We start from the raw sequence: 24,576 nt of genomic DNA on the forward strand, positions 1-24,576 counted from the left end.
CAAACGGTGCTAAGAGTGGAAAACAGGGAGCGGCTAACAATGTAGAAAAGCGTGCTGCTGTTTCTTTTATTGAGTTTGCTTCATTGAGTGCATTTCATTGAGTTCCAGTTCGCAGAGGAAGATATCATTTGCTGCTAATACAGAAGCCACTTGCATGCCAGTGTGTGCGCGTGTGCTTCGAAGTGTGCAGAAGTCCATTTGAAAAGGCGCAAGGCACAACAATGTAATTATGATTTATGTTTGTGATTGTGTTCCGCTTTGTGGTCGACCTAATACGAGTATACTAATGTAGTAGGAACGTATGTATGTAGATGTGTGCAAAAGTATTTTTATTATTTGTTGGCAAGTAAATTACCATACCGAACAGCGCCTTTCTGAATTGCGCCAAGCATCACGCGAACAAATAACCGGCGATTTGATTGGATCCGATAAAATTCCTGTATTAAGTTATGTGCAACTATAAGTTTTATGTGTATCGAAGCGAGCATGCAAAATTGTTTAGATATAATATACGCTTAGGTATTTTTATAAATATATATTGTATTCTATGGATCTAAGGAGGAGCAAAGGTCCACAAGAAGATCCTTTCATTTATTTCCAGCCCAACTTTTTGACTTTTGGCTCCAACTTGTTTGGACCTTAGATATTTCAATGTCCAAATGTCTGCTCCAGGTTAGAGCAGGTCGGTCTTTTCTTCGGCTACCTTATAGATTCCAGTAGATAGCGTTCCGGGTGGTTGTTTTTGGATTTCATCTCAGAACATGTCCGTCCATTTTCTTTCAGTTCACAGTTGTGTTTTTTTTTGTAGGTGACTTTAAGTCCGCATTAGAGACAGTGACGGGCTAGGAAATACAGCAAATCTTACTAAGGCATCGGTTTGTGAAAAGTTCAGCTTTTGGATGTCAAAGATAAAGATAATAACGGGTGATTTTTTTGAGGTTAGGATTTTCATGCATTAGTATTTGACAGATCACGTGGGATTTCAGACATGGTGTCAAAGAGAAAGATGCTCAGTATGCTTTGACATTTCGTCATGAATAGACTTACTAACGAGCAACGCTTGCAAATCATTGAATTTTATTACCAAAATCAGTGTTCGGTTCGAAATGTGTGAAATGGCAGAAAATCCGCTTTTTTATCGACAAATTTTGTTCAGCGATGAGGCTCATTTCTGGTTGAATGGCTACGTAAATAAGCAAAATTGCCGCATTTGGGGTGAAGAGCAACCAGAAGCCGTTCAAGAACTGCCCATGCATCCCGAAAAATGCACTGTTTGGTGTGGTTTGTACGCTGGTGGAATCATTGGACCGTATTTTTTCAAAGATGCTGTTGGACGCAACGTTACGGTGAATGGCGATCGCTATCGTTCGATGCTAACAAACTTTTTGTTGCCAAAAATGGAAGAACTGAACTTGGTTGACATGTGGTTTCAACAAGATGGCGCTACATGCCACACAGCTCGCGATTCTATGGCCATTTTGAGGGAAAACTTCGGAGAACAATTCATCTCAAGAAATGGACCCGTAAGTTGGCCACCAAGATCATGCGATTTAACGCCTTTAGACTATTTTTTGTGGGGCTACGTCAAGTCTAAAGTCTACAGAAATAAGCCAGCAACTATTCCAGCTTTGGAAGACAACATTTCCGAAGAAATTCGGGCTATTCCGGCCGAAATGCTCGAAAAAGTTGCCCAAAATTGGACTTTCCGAATGGACCACCTAAGACGCAGCCGCGGTCAACATTTAAATGAAATTATCTTCAAAAAGTAAATGTCATGAACCAATCTAACGTTTCAAATAAAGAACCGATGAGATTTTGCAAATTTTATGCGTTTTTTTTTTAAAAAAAGTTATCAAGCTCTTAAAAAATCACCCTTTACATGTTTCGCAACCGTAACGAAAGGTTGACTCAACATTGGAATTGAATATTATTTCTATTTTGTTATGTCGCGTAATGATGGAAGGAGATCCAGACTATATTGAGGGCGCTGAAAGCTTGCATCGCCTTTTTTATACGGTTGATGATGTCTTCCTGTGATCCTCCGTATGCAGATATAATAGTGCTTTAATAACAAAAATAGGTAATATTTTATTTTTTATAATATTTGTCGAAGTTAATTCAATTTGCAGTTTCTTGTACCATAATTTGTTCTTTTCGATGTCTGCAAAGTTATGTGTAATTAAATATATATCGTCTGCATAGTCTAGTCCGTTATTTCTATACTGTAGTCTACCTCCTTTATAACTGTCATAGCTGTATGGAGGAAGACGAGGTGGAAACATCAAGTAATTTTCTTTTCCATTGGTAGCCATACCTTTGGCAAACCAAGCGAACTGACTGTAATAGACATTAGCTGTCTCGGGAAATTTGTGATAGGCTCTATGCACTTCAGCGATATATGTACAAGGATCATCCTTAAATCCGTATACATATAGGAGTCTTTTGGCATCACAATGGACCAGCGCCTTTAGCTGTCCAAATGAGATACTTCAAGACACTTGTCTCGAGGGTTAGCCTCTAACCTAACCAATGTATTTTAATTTGTTTCTAAGTTTATATGTATTTATAGTTACTGCTTTAAAAAATTTGAGAAATAAAATATTTTAATTTATTTTATGTCTATTTTTTTCTAAAGTTAAAATACCGTTAATTAAAGCTTAATACTTCAAGCTTACACGGAGTCAACATAAGCCTCTATTTAAGGGGTTTATGTCAATATAGTCCCCTAAACAAAATCTTTACATAAATAATTTATTCTGGAAAGTAAGGAAAAAGTTATCGATAGATTTATCTGCAATATGTATATTTAAGTGTATAAGAAGTTTATATTGATAATGATAACAAGCAATCACCTTTTTCAAGAGTGACGACGAAATCTGATCGATTCAAAAATTTTACACAAAGTCTCGTAGGACTATAATCGCCTGAGTTGAAAAAAAACCAGCTTCAAGGGAAACGCGTCCGAGCGCTTCGACCCAATAGTGAAAAATACAAGGAAAAAATTTCCTCTTTCTATTGAATAATGCTTCTATGACTCTAAGATGTGCTTTAAGCCAAAAACAATTCGAGTTTTCGAAGATCTGAGATTGCAATCCCTTATAGATGGTCATTGGTTTGGAGTCATGAAAATGTGCGTTTGCTTTTACCGTAAAGTTTAGTATTGATTTTCTTAACACATTCTACTAGTTTTTTACACAAAATTGTACATTCCACAGTATGAATATTAATGCAAATAAGTATTTGAAGCTTCGTCCAAATCGTTAACGGCAGCTGGCGCTATCGACTGACCAGCAGCCTGTTTTTAGCTCCTTGCTATTTGCCAAGACAAAAGTGTGCTCTCTACTGTTTTCACTTCTTTTGTGTTTTCATGTTGGAAGTGACGTTTTGTTGCTCATAAAGCAGGCCATACATTATTTGTCATTGCCATGAAATATGGGACTTATATCTCTATGCGAACATGCATTCATATGAAAGTGTCTATGTACAAGTGTAAGTACCCTGTAAAGTATGTAATGACTTCCCTTTGTTTCGCCACGCAGCTTAGAAACCCTTCTTCCTCCGCTTGCTGCAGCACTTGTTGAAAAAGTGAAATATCTCGTTGAAAAAAGGACATTAATGAGAGACACATATTTTGTAATGTTCAGCGTAACGGTGACAGCCAACAGCTAATTATTGCCCGCACATTTCTCAGACACTTCAGGCGTCGCTTACGTCTGTTCCACGGCCAAAGTAAGGCTAACCGGACCCATACTGCCTGATGTACGCATCGCTGAGGAAAGCGTCACTTGTCGTGTCGTTGTCGTTTTGTTTAAGCCGAAGCTTGTCCTTTATACTCAGAATAGCCACGCCGTGTCCTTGTCGGTTAGTTTAGACTCACCCATACTTTGGGTTTTGTGCTACCTAGATGGCCACTGGCCGCCGTAGTTACCTTTGTACTGAGTCTAAACAAATGTAGTGCTTGTTGTTCTTTAGTGGCTAAATACCGTTAGAAAAAGCGGTGGATAGCGAATTCGCGTTAGCACTCGCCTTTTTGCTTTGGCCTCTAGCCTTTGTCAGGCGGCCGTGCGACTTTTGTGCCGGGATGGCCGGGTCAGAAATGGGTTTGTGAGTGTGTGTGAGTGCCATATGTCGGACCAAAACGCGCCGAGACAATGCTACGATACGAGTACTAATATTAACAACAAAACAATGAGTTACCGTGTGTGTGTACGTCGTCATCAACCGGCTACTTTTCAGTCCGAACATTGTCACACTTGCGGAGCACATGCACTTTTGCAACGGTTTTATTTTGTTGGGCGAAGACATGGCTCATGCAAAATGCAATAAATACGTCGGTCCACTTGATTTAAAGATGGGCCATCTATCCTCGCCGTCGTCGCTGTGTGTCGGCAGCCAAGCCATTGCAAGCATACTCACCTACAGATACATGTGTTTTCATCGATATTTAGCTTGCAGCATTGCTGAGTGAATGTTTTTACCTCACATGTCCCACATCTGCCGAGAATTTGTTTACACCTCGTCCTCTGACACTATTTCCACACAAGCGCGGTAGTTGTATGGGTAGGGGGTGCAGGGGGGGGCTGAATCAGCGAGAGCGCACAAGCGTATGACGTTGGCTGGAGACCGTCCCTGTGCCTGTGGGCTTGTGTGTGAGTGCTTCGGCTGTAACAGCACCAGCAAGTACCGCTTGACGCTTGACGCTTAGCCTACGGCCTTGCTCTTGAACGTTGACTTGACTGTCATTTCAGTTGTGGCATGTTCGAGTATATTTTATTTGCGTTGCAGTCAGCGCTTCAAAGTTGTTTGTTTTGTAATAAAACGGCAAGACACTTTGCATTTACTACTTATAATATGCGAATGGTGTTGACGTTGAAACCCAGTGTAAGAAACGGAGGTCCCCAGATATTGCGTATCTGCATTCATATTTTTCGATAAATGGGCCCAGTGGTGAACGAAGACAAGCCTTGGCTGGGTTGTTAGTTTTATGTTTCCTAACAACTGCTTCTATGGACTGTACATTGGACGAATCGGCTATTGGATGCTGGATAAATATTGGTGATCGAGTTATGGATCCACACTCAACAGCAAATATGTCACATAAAATGAAATGAAAACTTGTAGGTTAGGGCAACCGTTAAAGTAGCTCATGATTGAGCTTATAAGGCGTTGATAAAGATTGTTATCTTTGTAGCCTTGTGACGAAGGGTTGTAAAATATCAATTGAAGAAAAATAAATTATTTTTTTTTGTTTTGATCTGGAAGAACCACTGTAATTTTTACAGTTTTTAGAGGACATCCATGAAAACATATATATCAATCCCATGTCAAAACAATGTATATGTATAGTTAATACTCTCTCTCAAAAAAGGTGTCTTCAGCTAGTACTATCAATGCCCTTATGCTGTTCTGGTTATAGTATCAGAAAACATTCCTCACAATAATTTTGAAGAATGCTGACGATTTGGCCCGATAAAAACGACTATCCACTTAGATTACGTAGATTCAATTCTTCTTGGAACAGACAGTCAAAACTGGGATCTTAACTCCTATGTGGTACTCATCCTTATATGCATTATATAATAACCGATGCCTAACAGCTGTCGATATGAAGATGAATGGAGCTTGAATATTTTCCAAATATTTTTTACTTCCTAACTCCATTCTTCTAATTTTAGGCGCTGGCTTCCCTGAAGATCGTTGTGTCACTTCCACTTGGTTTATTATTTTCTTGTTAAATGCCAAAGGAGTGTCAGCGCTTACAATCAAACCACGAGTGCTTGCTGTCCTTCCCTTCCTTCAAAGCTTCACCAAATTTTTCGCGTGTTGCCTTATACTTCCCCCCGATACTCTCTGCGCCGTTGGCATTGTCTTCGGCGCTGTCAACTGTCTACTGACTATCGTCATGCCATAACGTATTGTCGATTTGTCGTATATTTCCGTGCGTGTCGTGCATACTCAACTACATGCCTCATTGCATACATCCCCACATTTTCATGTGCCTGTTTGTACGCCTCTTGGCGCACGTGTGGGATCTGTGGGTTGCGCGTTCTTCGCTGTGTTGCGCTTTTTTGCGTTGCTCGGACGCAAGCAGTAAACAGTTGGTCGCGCGCCGGCAGCGAGTTTGTAGTTGTTAGAACGCGTGAACGTCCTTTCCGAAGCGCGTACAACATAACGGAGCGTCAAGTAGACCACACGACCGACCTTAGAGCGAGAACAACAAGCCCCACAATTGTCGTGAAAGCAGCACCAGCAGCAGCAACAGCGGAAAAAGGCCTAGAACGAAGGGTCGCCAGCCAGTGCTCGCGAGGACAATGTAAAGTAATAAATTTCCGGTTGGTGTACGCTTTCAAGTGGTTATCTTTCCTTGCGGTCGCTATTGTTGTTTAGTTTGACGTCTATTATGTACCGTTATTTGTGTGTTTATGCGTATATTTTTGTTGTTGTTTTTATCAGCTGTGCTCGCTTTGAAAGTTCTAAAAAATGTTGTTTTTTGGTTTTTGTTTTTACACTTGTCGTTTTGCATATTGCCAATGTCAATTCAATTTGGCCGAAGTGGGCGGCAAACGAGACGTTTCGTACTTTAAATGATTGCAAGTGGCTTAACAAGCTCGTATGCAAGTGCCTCATGTCTGTGTGAGTGCAGTGGGTGTGGCAGCGACCAATGTGAATTTGTCATGCTGGACAAGTTAGTTGTCATGTTGTGGGAGTTGACGCAACAAACGCACGCTACTTTCCCGTTGCAGTGGCGCTGTGTTGACAACGTACTTGGCGTACATGTCGTATGAGTAATATAGTTTTTCCTAACATGACATGTGTTCAAATATTGTATATCTAACATCTATTGTGTCTATATGAGTGTCTATTTTTATCAATACGGTGACAGTAAGATTATTTTTAACTCCATTAAGGAACCACCATTTTATACAAGCGCAGAAGTGACCATTGATATTTAGCAATTATTAATAATGAAGTTCGATTATATTAACGTTTTGTTTCGATAGTATATGTATGTACATACGGGTTGTGTATGAAATACGTTAAATAAACGGAACGGTTAAACGGCAGAGTTAAAATATCTTCTTTATACAATTTCTTCTTCTGCCTATCTGTAATTAAGTATTTAACTTGATATAAAACTTTTTAAATCATATACTTTTCATAATGAAATACATCACTTACAAACGGACTTAAGTAGTTTAGTTACTTGGTGGCATACAAATTATAAGCCACTGAATCGTATGCTTTTAACGTGAATCTGTTGACTCTTCTTCGTATGAAATAAAAAACTTTAGTTTGAACTAGATTTAAATTTTTATGTAAATTATTTTAAAAGCTAGAGGTGCTCTTAGCTTTGTTAAACGTTGGTCAACAGAATTTAGTGATTCGTTGTGCTTTTTTAGAGTATGGTTCGGATAAGCTGGAATCCTTCCAAAAGCAATTTTTTCATTTTGCTTTAGATTACTTACATTGGGATTCGAGATTGAATCTTCCTCCATTACTAGTCGTTTAAAACTTATAAATCTATCTGCAATCCCTAGTAAAACTTTTGAATGGTTTAGTTTGTAGATAATTTATTTTGTCTGAGGTTAATCTCCCATTTCATTCCTTTAGACTGTTTAGACCATTAATTTTAAAATCTCCTATAATAAAGTTTGTGTTAAACGAACCATTCCGCCGAATATGTCATGATTTTAATTCTTATTTCAGCACGTTTGATCTATCTGACTCAACCTTTAGCATCAAAAAACTTGTCTGTCTTCTCTTAATAAGTAACACTCTAAACATTTAAAAGTTTCTTTATGTAATTGTTAAATCCTAGCTGTTGGAATTATCGTTTCTATAGCTGAGCAGTTTCACGCTTAAAAATCTCTTCATGACTCGCTCTCCAAGTGTCTGTTGGGCGAGTGGAGGGTAATCGTTTGGGTATATATATCATATGGGAGTTAGATAGAAGATAGATAGAAGTTGTTGAGCTATATACAGTCTATTGGCCCCACTGATATCTATATCGACTCAATAAGGTCCAGCACTCTGATGAATTTCCAGAATAGAGTTATGAGTAATGAAATTAATGAGTTCCTCGCGTTGATTAGTGAAGCGAAGATGTTGCTCCTGCTGTTGTAAAGTGCTCTTGAACCTGTATGGGTAGTAAAGTTCATAGTAAAATTTAGCATCTTTCTGACTGAGATCGAACTAGCCGAAAACAACTTGTTTTCAAATAGTGCTTTCGAAATCAGATTAGTCCGAAATGTATTTGATCTATACAAAATATTAAACAATCTATTACAAATTTATTGTATTCGATTTTTGATGCAAAAATCTGGATTCGAGTTTTACTGCAATTTTAAGTTTAGTCCATAATTATACTTATTACCTTATATCTTTTTTTAACAAGTATGCAACTGGTATATTTTGAACTTGTTGTGAAGCAGCTTCATTGTTGATTTCACTGTAGGAAACTCATATTTACTTTAGTTTACTTAAAGGATTGATGTACTTACGTCTTCCACCTCTTCGATGTTACCATTTACGGCTAAGATATTAAAATTAATAAAATTCGAAATATACTAGTGAAAACGATTAAATTAAATATATAAACCTTATGCCGCCAACTTTGACGCTTGGTTTCATACCTCATGATCCAGTTTGTAAAGTTGAATTTAGTGCAAGATATTTATGATGTGCCCACTTACCATAGTATTAAAATGTTTCGGTTATCTTCAATGAGATCGCTCATTTCTCACCTGATTTTAGGAAAATTAAAGTTTTGAGATATGATTTTAACATAAATTTCTTTCAGTTAAGCAGTTTGCATTTCCATGATTCGGATGTTTTGTTTAATTCTCATGAAATGACAGTTGTTCTTTAAAACCAACTGTTGCTCAAATGAGATTAGGCTTTGTTTTGAACAATTTTATTTACACATACGTTTTCACATTTTCAGAATCGAAGGAAAACGGAGAATTAAGCAACAACAATGTTGCTAGTGCAAAATCAGCAAAACCAACAACAGCAACAACAACTACGAAAAATACCAAAACAAATAAAAAAACTGCACCAACAACAACAACAACAACAGCGCCCCATAACACTTCCACACCAATGCAGCAGCAACAACAGCAGCAGTTGCAACAACAACACCAACACCAGCAACAACAGTTGCAATTGCAAACGACGCAAAAGCAACCGCAGACGCAACAGTTAACCAACAACATCATATTGTTGCGCGGCGCGCGCAACGAAAACGGGCAGATTGTCATACAGAATAAGCATGGCATAATCAGCATATTCAATAATGATCAGCAGCAGCAACAACAACTGCAGCAGCAGAAAATTGACAAAACAACCGTTGCTGCGACACTGACACAATTACCCACAGCCACAACAGTTGCACGCAAATCAATACAAACAACAACAACAACACCCATAACAACAACACTACTTGGTAATACGAAAAGCGCTGCTTATGTTGCCAAGGAGACGACGGCGACACCGTCTCAAAGCGGTAGTAGTGGCGGTGGTGGTGGTTCCACTGGCAATGCGTCCAATACCATTCTCCTGCAAACGCCAATCAATGCCAGCCAACTGGAATCGGTGCTGTTGCACACGGCCAATTTGAAGAAGACATCGAACGTAACTACCGCTGCCGATCGCCAGTATCTCTTCAAAACGGTAAGTACTTTAAATATAACATCTTGTGTTTTTATTGTAAAACTCTCTATTGCATTACAGGCCTCGCGCAGCCTCAGCACCGACAGCAATCGCCTAACGCGCGCCTCGGAAGGTGGCAGCATGGGCAGCGGTAGCTTGAGCAACAACAGCAGCAGTAGCAGCAGCATCGCCAGCAAAGCACCCTTTGTGCTGCAAACACTTAAGCGGCTGGAGAAGTCGCAATCCATACTAGTCATACGTAATCCGTCTGCCTCATCGGTGGCTGCTCTCACTGCCTCCGCTTCCGCTTCATCGCTCTCGACTGTTTCCTCGTCGAGCAATATTGCGCACGCCGCCACCTCCACTAGCGCCGATCGTGTGTCCAACACCGGCGCACTGCTGTCCTCATCTTCCGCTTCCTCCTCCATATCGGGTTCAACGCTTTCACTGTCTTCGGCTCATTTGGCCACGGCGGCGCAGACAGTTAGTGTTAGCACCAATACACAGACGGGCGCGGTGAGCTTCACACGTGCCACAAAAAGTCAACAGACCACTGGCACAACTGTGGTGTCATCCGCCGCTCCAACAACAGCCAAACTGGGGAATATCACTGTGAATCGCACCAGCAGCGGTGCAACATCTGCTGCCGCATTATCAACGAAATCCACTCTGCCAGCTTCTGCTGCCACAACAACTACAACATACTTGCGTTTGGCCAATGCAACAACTGTGTTTGCCAACAACAACGGTGGCAATCACAACAATGCGAGCGTCAACGGGGTGGCCATGAATAAGGTCGTAGTGGTCAGTGGCAGTAAAAGCCAACCAAATAACAGCAAGACCATCAGCGCGAGTGGCATGAGAATTGTTGACACACATACGCAACAACAACAACAACAGCAAACACAACTTTGTCTGTCTGATGTGCAGTTGAAATTAGATGCGCGCAGTGGCGGAGCGGGAGGCCTTGTTGTCGCCAAAACACCACAGCAGCAACAAGCAACAACGGCAACATCCGTGCACCAACAACAGCTGCAGATACAACAACAACAGCAACAAGCACAGGCGCAACAGCAAAAACAGTCTGTGTCAAATGCGCCTCGCGGGAGCGGTAAGTCGAGCGTTGATTTCATTTGTTTTACAAGCGTTCACCCAAATTTTACCTCTTCCTTATATTTTATTTGGCCACAATACGAGTATGAAAAAAAATAGATAGCTGAAAATGTAAACAAAACACATTTGTCAGCTATTAGAGGTGCTTTGTTGTCTATTTGTACGGTGAAGTGTGCCTTGGGAATTCACTGGTCGCACCTTTGGTGGTCTCCTTTACACCTTTTGTGTTTTTCGGTGGGATTTCGGTATTTTTTTATACACGCTTTTTTATTTAGCAATAAGGAAAATAGAAGCATGTGACTAGACTGTTGTTATTTATATTTGAGTTTATGCTTTCGCACACACTCCACGTGCTACGTGCTTAGCTTACGTGAGCATAACTCAATTAATACGAATAAACCTTTCCTTAGGCGGAGTGGTCTAATCAAAAGCAAAATCATCAGCTATGATTGCGAAGAATGCAGTAGCCACTCATCTCATTTGGCCAGTGATCTCATTTTGTTATTTGCACTTTTGATCAACTGTGAGGTTTTTAGCTACTTGATGGTGTTAGTCACACTAAGACTCTAAGGAAGTAAAGACTCGCTATATATATATACAAGTTTCGTTTAAACTATAAATATGTGATATGAATATATGTATATGATTTAAAATGTGTGTAGCGAAGTAAGCGAGTTGTTGAAATCTATAGAATTTTTGTTTTCTTTTTCTGGAAGACACTGCACTGATATATTAAAGCTGTTGTTGATTGAGAGCTTCCGACGAAAGACTCGAAACAGTTTTAGACCGAGGAAAAAATGATATTATTTCCGTCAATTGCGTCAATGGCGTAGAACCGGCTGTGGGGGGAATTAAAGTTGTCTTTAATTACTCATTAGCGTCTGCTGTTCACAATGACTATCCTTTTAGCCTCAGCTATATATTTTACTTTACCAATAACATTCTTTCAATAAGCTCCAGGAAAAATCTCATTCGAAAATTCTATCTCGTACATGGTACATGAAGTTATAAGTTTTTGTAAATAATTAATAATATACAATTGTGGATATAATGAAATATCATTCCTCTTACAATTCGTGTACTTACTCGATACCCAGGCAGTCAAATCGATTAAAGTCCTCAAAATGATTCAGGAAATGTTTTCTGTACTAACAATAAACAAACCAATTTGCTACATACATTTATTGAATTGTTAATCCCAATAAAAATACATTTCGACTTGTTAAGTTTGTGTCTGTTATTTAAAGCAAATTAAGAAGAATTAGTGAAACTTTCGAATGTTGCGTTCTATTTGTGCCTGGTTCTTTATTTCCTAATTCATTACCTTTCCATCATTGATTGCACTCTCGGCGAATTTGTGCCCATTCACTTGGTTGTAACAACATGAAAAGTTTCGCACAAGTGTTTGCGGCTCATTGATATGCAGTTGGTGGTTTCTAGAAAATTTTTGCTGAGCTCGCTGTTGTGTATTTACACCTCAGGGAGCAAATTGCACTTGAGTGGCTCGGAAGAAGAAATTTGTTTCGTTTGCCACTTCCGACTTTTGTGAAGTTAAGCTCATTGATTTCTTTTCTCTTCAGCTTTTTTCATTATTCACTTGGATGTTTTGAGAAATAATGCTGTACTGGAAGCGGATGTGTAAGTGGAGACACTTCTAGTATGTTTGATTGTCTGATTTGCGTCTAAATTTAACGATTTAAACATCTAGGCTTTAGAAATCAATATTATATTGTTACTGACTCTTGAGATTATGCTAAGCGTGCAGTAATGTGTAGTTAGGTATGGTCATATTAGATGTCTTCGAATTCACCAATCGAATCGAACAAATTATACCAACGGTTTAAATTGAAAAAGAACTGTCAAAAATTACTGAATATTTGGAAGAACTGAGCTATTGTTGTGAAATAATTCTTATCTCCGAAAGTATACTCTCTGAAATTGAATTAAATTTGCGAACTTTTTTGTTGCTTTTAAATGTAAATTGTTTAATAAGAGAGCTGCATGTAGAGAAATGGCGAATCAATGTCACTAGTATCATTAGGCGATTTGTGCTTAATTCACATGTCGGCTTAAATATTCAGTATTGGTCGCGGGGTGTACTCCACACCTGTAAAACTAAGGGAAAAAGCTGAATTAATGCACTGCTTCGTTAAATATGTGTGTCCGCAATTAAATGAGAAATGTTTGGGATTATTTACTTCATGCCCAAACATTGACTCAAAATTTTTCAAGAAATGGTTCCAGTACCAACAAATTAATGTGGTGGTGGGATCCGGAAAATTGCCGACCTAAATAGGAGATATTTAAAAAAAAATGGATGGTTGTAAATAAAGAAATAAGGAAGAGCGAACGAATCTAGTGTTTTCACAGCAACAATTATTTTTTCTGAGCGCAAAAATTTAAATATTCTTCTTGTTAAGTAAATAACGTGCAGTCTGTCCAATTGACGTTGAAGGTATATCCGGGATATATTAAAAGCTTGAGTAAGAGGAAGATATCGATCCATAAACCTATAACAGTGACATAACAGCGTCTCATTAATCCAAACTAGCTGACCCGACCACACGTTTTTATGGTTAAATTAGTAAATTTTTCAATATAGTGAAAAAATTCTTACGCATAAAGACGAAAAAGTTATAGCCGCTAAGTTTGAAAATGATTGACATACCTTGCTGTAGATCTGTATTAAGCGCAAATCAACATAATTTGTTCAACTTTGTATTTTTTAGGCTTATATTTAAGTATGCAACAAATGAGTAAATTACAAAGTTGAAACAATCTTGGTTTCGATGACGACATTGATAAGCTTCTTCACAGCCATTCTTGTTCCATTGAAAAGTCGAGGTTGATTTATGTTATTCATCATGATGACAACTGATGCAAATTTTTACTGCAAAATTAAGTGGTGATAGTCCAGGCAAATCCAATGACTCTAACAATTCTTTGGGTAGTTGACTACGTCATCCTGGTTTGTAGCTATGTGAACTCTCCTGGAACGAAGTTCTTGAAATTGTCGCATTGACATCTATGTTTTTTGGCATCGTGGTTTTATGACCTGAAAAACCTCTTTCAAATTTGTGAAGTGCCAGAAACCTGTTCGAAATGGTATTTTTCCTTCGATGTGTCATCTGCCACACTACCATTTCAAATATCTAGCAACTGCTTCTACAAACGCGTTTGATATTGTTGCAAAAACACTCGTATGTTAGCTGTTAATTGGAGATTCTTTATGTGTCGCTACAATTTAGACGATTTTAATCATGAGATTAGTTCCTTAGCTTTGCAATTTAGGAGTAATTTCAAGGCTGAATGTGCCGTTTGTCTGCCTACGAACAGGTGCCAAGTTGCTCCTATTCCCGTTATACCTTGGTGGTGAAAATGAGTGAAATCGGTTCAGGAATTACATCAGCCCTCATAAACTATATACGATGATTTTCTATTGGACTTTATGCCGAAGATATAGGTCAAATTGTGTGTTATCTTAATAAAATTACATCAATAAATTGCGAGAGTATAAAATGTTCGGTTGCACCCGAACTTAGCTTTTCCTTACTTATTACAAATTGTTTTAGGCTATCGACACAACCCTATACAATTGAACAATGACAAAAATATTTTAATAAAGCAACAATGACAACCTTCAAAATATTATTAGTTTTTGTTTGCTTTTTTTATATTTTTGTTGTCAATTCAAATAAACTTCTCTTATTATTATCTTCCTCGCAATTTTTCCATATTCACATATTTGGTTTTGCTCGAGTTTTGTGTTTAGTAACACATTTAGCGATTAATTTTTATATCATAGATATAATCCTCAAAAGATTGAGTAAAGTTAAATTAAAACAATTTAATACTATTTTCAGATAAAATTTGAATTGAAATACGAATAAGATAAAAGCCGATTTACTATTTTTGAAGCGTTTTATATTCTCCAATGCCGCATAAAGTGCTCGCACCTCACTTCTACCGTTACATCTCAGATTTGCTATTCACACTTGAAAATGTAAATTGTGACTTTTAACACCCTCCAAAACACAATGTGTTGATGTCAATCTTTCAGCGCATGGTCGCCTACTACACGCTTGTATCAAGTTCCAAAATGTCCTTTGGCCATTGGGAATTCGCAGCTTTTCAAAGGATAATGTGGCATGTTTATTTGCTATGCACACACACACACACATTTATTTATATGTATGCCAAAAGCTGCATACAAATTTTTACTGTAGCTAGTAGGGAAGTGCTGTCGCCGCTCGAACCAAATTTACATTCAAGTTTCACTTGAGTTAAATTTGACTTTTTTGTTCCAAAAATCAAATTTAATCATCTCAATGCCAAATTGTGATTTGACAATGTTAGAGAACTTTTGTTGTTATGCCTTAAGGGGTTAGGTGGGATTCAGGGGTTAAAAACAAGGGTATTTTTTAATTTTTTTAAATATATACAATCATATATTTCATTTATACAATACAGTGTATCAAAGATACATGTTTAAGAAGTATTTTCATTTTAAAATTCCGAGAACTCAGCCTTTGGCACCTTATCTCCTATGACGTGTCCAACAAAAAGGTCTTGTGGTGGACATTATAACTCTTTATTGGTTCATCTAAAATCAGTAAACCAAAAATATTTCGATAGTACAAGGATTGATTTGAAAATTTTAGATAATGTTTTAAACATATTACACTTTTTAATGAGACAGTACAATCTATCCACCAAACCCCTTAAATCTATGGTCTGATGATATGCTACAACTGACCAGAAGCGGGATATTGGTGATACAATACCGACTTTTTTGGGAAAATTTGCTCCAATTTAGAATTCGAATCAAACACCCACATCCGTTACATCTGACAACATGGAATTTACTTATGCTGCATGTTGTGCCTGGGTATAAAATGTGGTTCACATGTGTTCGCATTACATTCTTAAGGGGTTTGGTGAGCTCACATGAAGCGCTAACTCACTTGCTGAGCACATCTGACAGCATGTAGACAACAGACGAAGATGGTTGTTGTTGTTGTTAGTAGTATTGGTCGTTTCAACGATTTGTCGATTTGGCATTTCCGATTACGCTCAAGTGACAACTTCACTTGCGCTCGAGTGCAGCTGTGGCAAGTGTGGCGCTTAAATAGGTGGCAGCATACTCATATACCAACTGAGCATCGTTGAATGGCAAGTCACAAGTGTCAGCAGCGCCCACGGCCTTCGCTGCGCCGCGTTGTGCTGATGTCTTCAGAATTTTCGTTATGTCGCCGCTGTGATAATTCGACAATCTCGAATGGTTTTTGCTGACAAGCAATAAGAAATGCTTTTGATAAACGATTGTGAGGACGGTACGAAGCGAATCGCGAGCAGTTGCTTCGAAATCACTTAGCAAGCGTCATTGCCATCCAGCTCGAGTATTGCGTCGATATTTCACTGCAAGCGGCGCTGAACAGAGCGGGCGGGTGCTGCATCTAGTGGGTGTTGCCGTTGTAATTTTTGGCTTTCGCACAGCTTGGCGCGATTCTTATCACAAATCGCTGGCTCTCAAGGCAAGCGCATTGAAAAAAAGGCGTAAGAAAAAAATTAAAACAAAATGATTTGAACAAATACTCGTTATTGATAAAACAATAACATTTAAGCAACGTTTTTATTCTTGTAATTTTTTACAATTTACATTTAAAGTTCGCAAACGAGTTTTGCACACACGCGTGTCGGAGTTATATGTAGCCTATGTGATTGCGGTAACACCAAAGTCTGGGTTTAATATGTATGTGCGTTGGTTTATGTGTGCTTATAACCTTCGCCGTTGCACCTTTGTTGCATGCAACGCCTGTTTTTATGCACATTTCAAATGTTACGTATACGGCCCGTGGTCGCAGTCATTTAACCTTACGCCGCTTTGGCAGCACAGTTTCTATTTCTTTATTTTCAGTGCTAACACTTGCAACAAACAAATAAATATAAAAAGTCCAGTTATAAAACGATATTATTTATTTGTATTCGTCTGTAAAATAAATGCACAAGTTTTGGCAGTAGATCAGTTGCATCTAAGAGCGATATGCAGGCCAGTACCTGACGGTGCAATAGCTAAACATTGATCTCCTTGATGCCCGCACTTCTAATGTGTTCATACAACTCCATTGAAATGATGACCTGTAGGGAAAAGTAAAAAAATACAATTTTTGTGGGAAAGAAAAATATTGTTTTATGTTGGAGAAACCAATTTATCAATTTATCAACCAATGATCTCCTTGATGCCCGCACTTCTAATGTGTTCATACAACTTCATTGAAATGATGACCTGTAGGGAAAAGTAAAAAAATACAATTTTTTTGAGAAAGAAAAATATTGTTTTATGTTGGAGAAACCAATTTATTTATGAAATAATTTTATACATTTCTATTTAAATTATTCACAGTAAAAGAAAGAAATAAATGTTTGCGAAATAAAAACATGGAGCCTTATATCTATTTTTTGGCATTGGCCTTTGGGAAAATTCGTTGTCAAAGTTCTAACCTTATGCCTAAGTGGTGCACAGTTGATTGTGTGATTTGTACTAAGTAGATCCATGATTATAACTTATCGTATTACAATCGGCTTATTATTTATTCAAAATTACGGGCTTGATTAAAAATTAATTATTCCATGCATTATATCGATTCATTATAAAAGCCTTTTTGGATAGTCAAAAACTTCTGAGTTACATATACTGTTATAAATTGGACTATATACTCCCACAGTTGGACTTCAATAGTAGACATCTTTGGAGAAGAAGTTTTGTAGGGAGGAGAATACTACGATTATCTCAATCTATACCGACGGGTCCAACATGGGTAGCGGAGTATGTACGAGTATCGTTGAAGTAGGTATACATATTTCAAGGATCTTGAGATTTCTCTCTGACTGAGATTTCAGTCATAGTAACATCAAGGCTCCAGAGTGGTTCAGAGAATACAATGTAGTGTAAGGGGATTCCAGTCCCGGTGGATTCGCAATTGGTTTCCTAAAGGCCTAGGTCCGTAATCTGACAGCAGACGAGTTGGCTAAGTCAGGAGCCTATCTAGACGAATCCGTGGCAGAATTAATACCATACCCACTAGAATATGTAAATAGCTCAGAACAGATGAAAATCTATAAAATCAAAGATAACGAAGCAGATATGGGTCAGCTTTGACAACACAAGAACTAAGTACTCATTGGTCCTGGAAAAGTATATGCAGACTTAGACTATAACGGGGTTCCATTTGGATCATGATGAAAAGAAGATAACAAGAATATAAAGATCCTACGATAAGGCATTAAAATGACGCGTCTTGTGCTAGTTGAGCCCGGAGAGGTTACAGTCCTTCTTAAGACCTAAATATAGTTACTGTTTCGTAAATATTGATAAAGGGGGGTTGGAACCATTATAGTTTCAATACGATATATTTTTCTCTGAAATGAAAAAAAAATCCCATAAGTCTCAAAATAATTTAGTTAATTTTGATAAAATTTTATAGAACTGCCGGAAAGTCTAACCTGAATAGTCTTTACAGAGTCTTCCACAGTCAGATTTAATCTATTTTTGCCTTGCCGAATCTTTCGTTCTGTTTCCGTAAAGCATTTCTCACAGAGTCTGCTCACCGTTACCTTGTCTAAGTATTCGTCAATAAAATTTTTTGTTGTACAACATTTCACCGTTACATTTCTAAACTTTTTATTATATTATTTGCGCCCAACTTATTTTATTAGTTGGCAAAGTGCATAATGGCCTCGCGAGGGAGCATTCCACAGCGTTGGCGTTGCACACGGCTTGCAAAACAAAACTCGGACGCGACCGACTCACACTCGCACGTATGCGGACTGGATTTTGTGCAGCATTTGGCGCTTAATTTGCTAACCATTTCGGGTTGAGCATTTAGCACAGTGCGCACAGAGCTAACATTTGGACAGTGCTACATTTGTTTTGCCCAACAGTGCATTAACGGCTTGCGAGTGGAGCTCATCATTCGCTTTGAGCTCTGTGCTGCACAGATATCGGAGGGGGCAGGGCTTTGTGAGTTTCGGAAACTTTGGAAGTTTACATAAATGTTTTTTTCCTTTTTCATTGCTTGCTCATGCTGTCTTCTTGCACGTTTTTGGTATCTTCTAGGTTTGATGCACTTTTTGCATTTACCGTTGTTTCAAATACCCACTGTAGTTGTAAATAAAAGACAAGTGAAATCTACATTTGTTCACCGCTTTTCTGTTTATGTGTGAACGAGTGTGTGACATGTTGTTTGGTAAAGTTTCCCTCTTTCCACTCTCCACTATCCCCTGAAGTGCTTTTCGCTTTTTATTTTGTATGTTTTTCTCTTTGGCCTTTGCTTTGTGCTTTGCACTTTGTGTATTTCCGGCGCATCAAAATGGAACAGTTGGCTCCTGGTACTAGGTTACACTTGTCTACTAATTAGATATCACTCGGCTCAATTTGTAATTTTTCGCCCCTACAAAAGATCCCAGCCGCACGCTCTTCCCCCCACTACCGCTTGCCTCCATGCGCTTTCTTTTTACTATTTTCCTCGTGGCAAAAGAATTTCAAATATTTTCCATGTGAACACAGAAACGCGGCGCTTATTAAGCCTACAAATAGACAAAGAAAGATTATGACAATAATACACATCAATTACACTGTGCTCCACTAATGTGTGTATTAACCTTTCCGAAGCATACATACTTTTTCATTTGCGAATGTTTGTTTGCATTTGTTGTTGCAACGAGCGTTTTATTTTTACCGTTCATTTTAAGTTTTACTGTTATTTCCTTATTTTTTATGGTAAAATTAGTTTAAAACTGCCTCTGACACTTGGAACGGCGATTGTCGAAATGAGGCGGGCGTTGCCAGCTAATTTTCTACTTTGCTTCTTTGGAGTAGGGCGTGCTCTACTTAGCAGCTAAGTAAATTGCTTTTTACGTAATATTCGTAATTAAAAGTTGGTGTTTTCGCTACAAAAGTTGGTCTGATATATTTACGCTGCCGTTTTGCAAAAGACAAAACACATACAAAATAAATTTATAGGTTTCTGTTTATTTAAATATTTGAAGGTCTTAAGAAAGCAAGCTTAAAAGAAATGTTCACTATTCTTGGACTTACAATGTTTACATATATTGCATTGCCTTAAGGGGTTAGATGGGTTTCAGATGTTGAAAACAATGATGTTTTCAATTTTTTTTTAATATACATATGCAATCATATATTTCATTTAAACGAATCAAAATATCAAAGACACATATTTAAACAATATTCTGTGAAATTTATATTTAAAAATTCCGAAAACAGCCGTTGGATCATCATCTCATATGACTTGTCTAAAAAGATGTTTTTTCCGTGGACATCAAAACTCATTGTTGGTTCATCTAAAAATAATAAACCAAAAGTATTTCGTTAGTACATGGATAAATTTAGTTTATGAATGAAAGAAGTGGCTGAAGTACAAACGTGATTGTAAATGGGGTCCAGATCGTATTATTAAAATTTTATCTAAGCGAGCTTGTATTTTACCTCACAAAAGCTTTAACTATTTTGTGCATATTTTCGTTCTCTTGAATTTTCCGTACAGCGGGGAATTCACTCATCCTTTAGATAACATAGCCCGACAAAATTAACCAAATTATTTGTTTCCTTCTTTGAATTTATCAACTGATTCTAGTTAATTTGGGCGCGCTGAATTCAAATCTGTAATCAGTTTGTTTTCTAGTTTTCATGATATACTGATGTTTTTTTATACCCTCCTCTTAACTTATGACTTGAAAAAAAAATTATAGGTATCAAACCGGTTCGCTTAAGATATGCTTTTTTGATGAATTCAGTTAATTTAACTTAGTAACTCATTTAGTGGATGGTATATAAAATTCGGTACAAGCAGTTTCCGAAAATATTATTTTTTGTGTAGTTGCTAGCTGATTAACAGGAATTTTATTTGTATAATATTATTGAGAACGTTATTTTTTCTTATTGCGCTCCAATTGCATATCGGAAGTTAGTTGATTGTAAGAAGTGGTTTATTGCAGTTGGCAAAGTTTATTTAAAAGTGTTGATCTAAATAGAAATGACTTCCATTAGAAGACGGTGTAAAAATTACGCTGACACATTTTGTTACATTTGTGGAGAATACACCTTTAAAGAAAACATAAGACCTATTTGCGAATTTGTTAAAAAATCGTATTTAGATTACTTTGGAGTTGATCTTGGTGAACAAGCTGGGCTCCTCACATTGTGTGCAATACTTGCTATGTAAATTTGCGACAGTGGACTCAAGGAAAACGAAATAGGCTTAAGTTTGGTGTGCCGATGGCTTGGAGAGAGCCCAGAAATCATTTGGACTGTTACTTTTGTTTAGTGAGTATTGCTGGTATTAACAAGAAAATAAATGGCAGTATCCCGATTTACCGTCAGCACGCGCCGTCCAATTCCCCATTCCGAAGATGTTCAAATTCCAAAACTGAATGATTCTCCAGAGCCGAGTTCGGAGTTTGAACATAATGCCGCTAATGATCTAAGTGATTGCGACAGTGTTTTCGAAGGCACAGAAACTATTCTTCAACATTTTTTACTAAGGAAGGCAATCTGGTGTTTTGTAATAATATAAATGGTCTTATGCAGAAACTGGGGCTATCCAAGTATCTACCTAGAGATTGGCGTCTCTTCGTGGACAGTTCGCGTTCGCGAAGTGCGTATTATTGCGCAATGGCAATATGTATGCATTAATTGTGCACTCCACAACAATGAAAGAAGAATATAACAAATTTGCGTTAGTGATGAAAAAGATAAAATACCAAGACCACCAATGGATCATTTGTGTTGATCTTAAAATTGTCAATTTTCTTCCTGGACAACAGAGTGGTTATACTAAGTACCCTTGCTTTTTGTGTCTCTGGGATAGCAGATCCAACGTTCCACGTGAAAAGATCGTCCTACCACCGTTGCACATCAATTTAGGACTCATGAAGCAGTTTGTTAGGGCTCTGAATCGCGATGGGGAATGTTTTGCATATATTTGCAGCAAAATGCCTACTCTAAGTAGAGATAAGATTAGAACAGGAGTTTTGACGATCCCCAAATAAGGCAGTTTATGAATGACAACGATTTTGATAAGTCAATGAACGAAACTGAACGAAATGCGTGGGCATCATTCGTGTAAGTTATAAAAAATTTCTTGGGAAATAATAAAGCTCCAAGTTAAGTTCAATTAATGGAGAATACGCTGGATAAGTTCAGAGACGTTGGCTGCAACATGAGTATTAAAATACATTATTTGCACAGTCACTTGGACCGATTACCTGAAAATTTGGAAATGTTTTACTTTTTAAATACTTAAAATATTTGGGCACTTTTTTGGCAATAACTATAACAGCAAATAAAAAAATTTGATGGAAAAAAATATTTTGGAAAAAACTGACAGACTGTCATAATTGGAGGTCATAAGTAGAGGGTATAAAAAAGCGATATCATGAAAACTAGAGCTGATAGAGGCAAACTGATTACAGATTTGAATTCAGCGTTTTATAACCTCCAAAAGTTTTCTTAACGACCATGGTCGATTATATTGACACATTTCCTCCAAGTTTCCTCTCATTCATCAGATCAAAAGTATATCGGCTCCCATTTAATAATATTCAAGAAATTTTCGCTTGATTAGTTTCTGAGAAGGATTTTGCACACTTGTTGACCTTCCCGCGCGGATAACTGTGATGAAGGGATAAGGTCGACGAGCTAAACGATGATATCGACTTGTTTGATCAGGCTCTAAAGTCTCCATGACAATACAAGTAGCACATTTGATAATCATTTAATAAATTTCCTTGCATATGCAGTAATTTCAGTATTTAGAAGTAATATATGTTGTACGTATATGTCTATATTAGACAATAAATACTAATTTTTCATGATAATCACTCCGTATATTGTACAAACACCCTTCTGTGTATTGCAAAACACAAATCTCTACACAAACCAGATAAATTCTAATTTTATGCTGCCGGTCAATTTGCTATTTCGGCAATTTAAAACAACGGCCATCCATAACATTTCATTAATGATATTGAATTTTAAATTTTACACAATCAATAAACAATAATCCACTTCAGCTAAGAATCGCTGCAATCCACATAGTGGCCAACGAGTCGAGCTCCACTAGCTAAACAACAAATAATATGGACAAATAGCCTCATTTGTATATCTCCAACAACATACATACATATGTATAAAATGTAAACAGTATCCTTTGCTACCAAAATTGCCCAAAACAATGATCTCATTACCATCGCAAAGTGCTAAAATAAACAACAACAAAAACACATTTCAACGCACTAATGAACAGCGTCAGTATAAATATATTAGAGTTTGTAATATTCCATCGTTGTTGTTTTTGTTATTTTGAATTTAGATTCATTATTTTGTCTATTTGGTAATAAAGTTATATTCATTTTGTTGTTGCTAAAGTAGAGTCATTTCACACGCACAAGTTGTTGTTGACGTATAATAAATAGTTGTTGACTTTAGCGTTGTCGTTGTTATTTTTGTTGTTGGCTGGCATGGTAGAAAAGTCATAAAATTAATCTTTACTCAATTTATTTTGCATTAAATGTAAACAAAAATTAACTCCAGAGCGCACACACACACTCAGGCAACGGAATTGACCGGCATTTGCATGTAAAGTGTCCCAATTAGGCACCCATTTGCCTAATATTACACATTGGACAAATTTTAGTGAGAAAATTTCAACGAGCACAAAATGGAATCATAAAATCAACATACAGTGAACAAAAAAAAATTGTACAGCGTTAGTGTTTTGTATTAAATTTCTCTCACATTGAACAACTCACTATTTTGAACCAAAAATACAAATATTATTCGTTAATTATTTTTGTGAGCATATTTTTAGAATTATTTTTAATTTTTTAGTTTGATTTTGATTAAAAGCGTGTTTTTTATTATAGTTTTTTTAATCTATATTTATTTTTACTATTAACTTAGGGCTTTAGTGGCTTTATCGCCATATAGGCTCGTAGATGTTTGCCTATATTTTGTGGGATTGAGGGTTAGTACGATAGCCATTCCGTAACCAATAAAGCCTTAATTTTTCTTAAACAACTTTGTAATCTTCATCAAGTTTTCTTAACTCCCGAAATCGGAGTTATTTTAAACTTTTTAATTTTTCTGAGAAAACAAAAATTTTTTGAAATAGATTTTATTTACATTCAAATAACTAATAAAACGCACTTTTTATCACTCTTAGACGCATGTCAATATCTTAATTAGTTTAAGAGATAAGTATCTTCAAAGTCCAAACTTTTCTCTGTACAAGTTTCTTTTGGTTCACTATACACCCAAGTATATATTTGTAAGATGTTATGATTTTATATTTAAATAAGGGTGAGCTTACAGCAGAGTGAAGAGCAAATATGAGAGATTTGCTATAAACTTATTTAGAACTAGTATGTACCGTAAGTGTAATTAGTTAACAGACTATCTTCCTTCCATACGAATAACGAGTAATTATTAAACATTGTTGTTCTACGAAATTGTTAATTGACAGATTACTGTTAGATTATAGAGCTCAAACTAGGGTATGTTACCTATGAGAGAATTTTTTTTCTGATTTGTTGGTTTTATGGTGGAGAAGAGGCATTGCATCATTAAACTCTTTATAAATTTAGTTTGCTGATCTTTTTCCAAGATTCAATGGTTTATCCTTATAAAATATACCAGATAGTTAAATATTGTTGGTTTAAATCTTTTAATTGTTTCAACCCTCTCATGCCCGAATTAAAATGGGCGGAGCTAATTTGTTTTTTAGGACAGATATA

General features: G+C 37.1%; 1 protein-coding gene across 1 annotated transcript; it reads left to right on the top strand.

Annotated features, from left to right (window-relative positions):
• Positions 1 to 1,902: 1,902 nt before the first annotated feature.
• LOC114804517 (putative mediator of RNA polymerase II transcription subunit 26) lies at positions 1,903 to 11,188 on the top strand. The gene is made up of 4 exons (XM_054233477.1): positions 1,903 to 2,080; positions 8,945 to 9,672; positions 9,733 to 10,762; positions 11,175 to 11,188. The coding sequence occupies exons 2-4, from the start codon at positions 9,103 to 9,105 to the stop codon at positions 11,186 to 11,188; spliced, it is 1,614 nt and encodes a 537-aa protein (XP_054089452.1). The 5' UTR covers positions 1,903 to 2,080; positions 8,945 to 9,102.
• Positions 11,189 to 24,576: the final 13,388 nt, after the last annotated feature.

Source organism: Zeugodacus cucurbitae, chromosome 6, assembly GCF_028554725.1.
Source record: "Zeugodacus cucurbitae isolate PBARC_wt_2022May chromosome 6, idZeuCucr1.2, whole genome shotgun sequence".
NCBI lineage: Eukaryota > Metazoa > Arthropoda > Insecta > Diptera > Tephritidae > Zeugodacus > Zeugodacus cucurbitae.

Bases quoted from the DNA above. Each gene is read 5' to 3' on its own strand.
- LOC114804517 (XM_054233477.1), top strand. From the start codon at position 9,103: ATGCAGCAGCAACAACAGCAGCAGTTGCAACAACAACACCAACACCAG. The intron at 9,673-9,732 runs GTAAGTACTTTA...ATTGCATTACAG, and splicing joins GCCAGTATCTCTTCAAAACG to GCCTCGCGCAGCCTCAGCAC.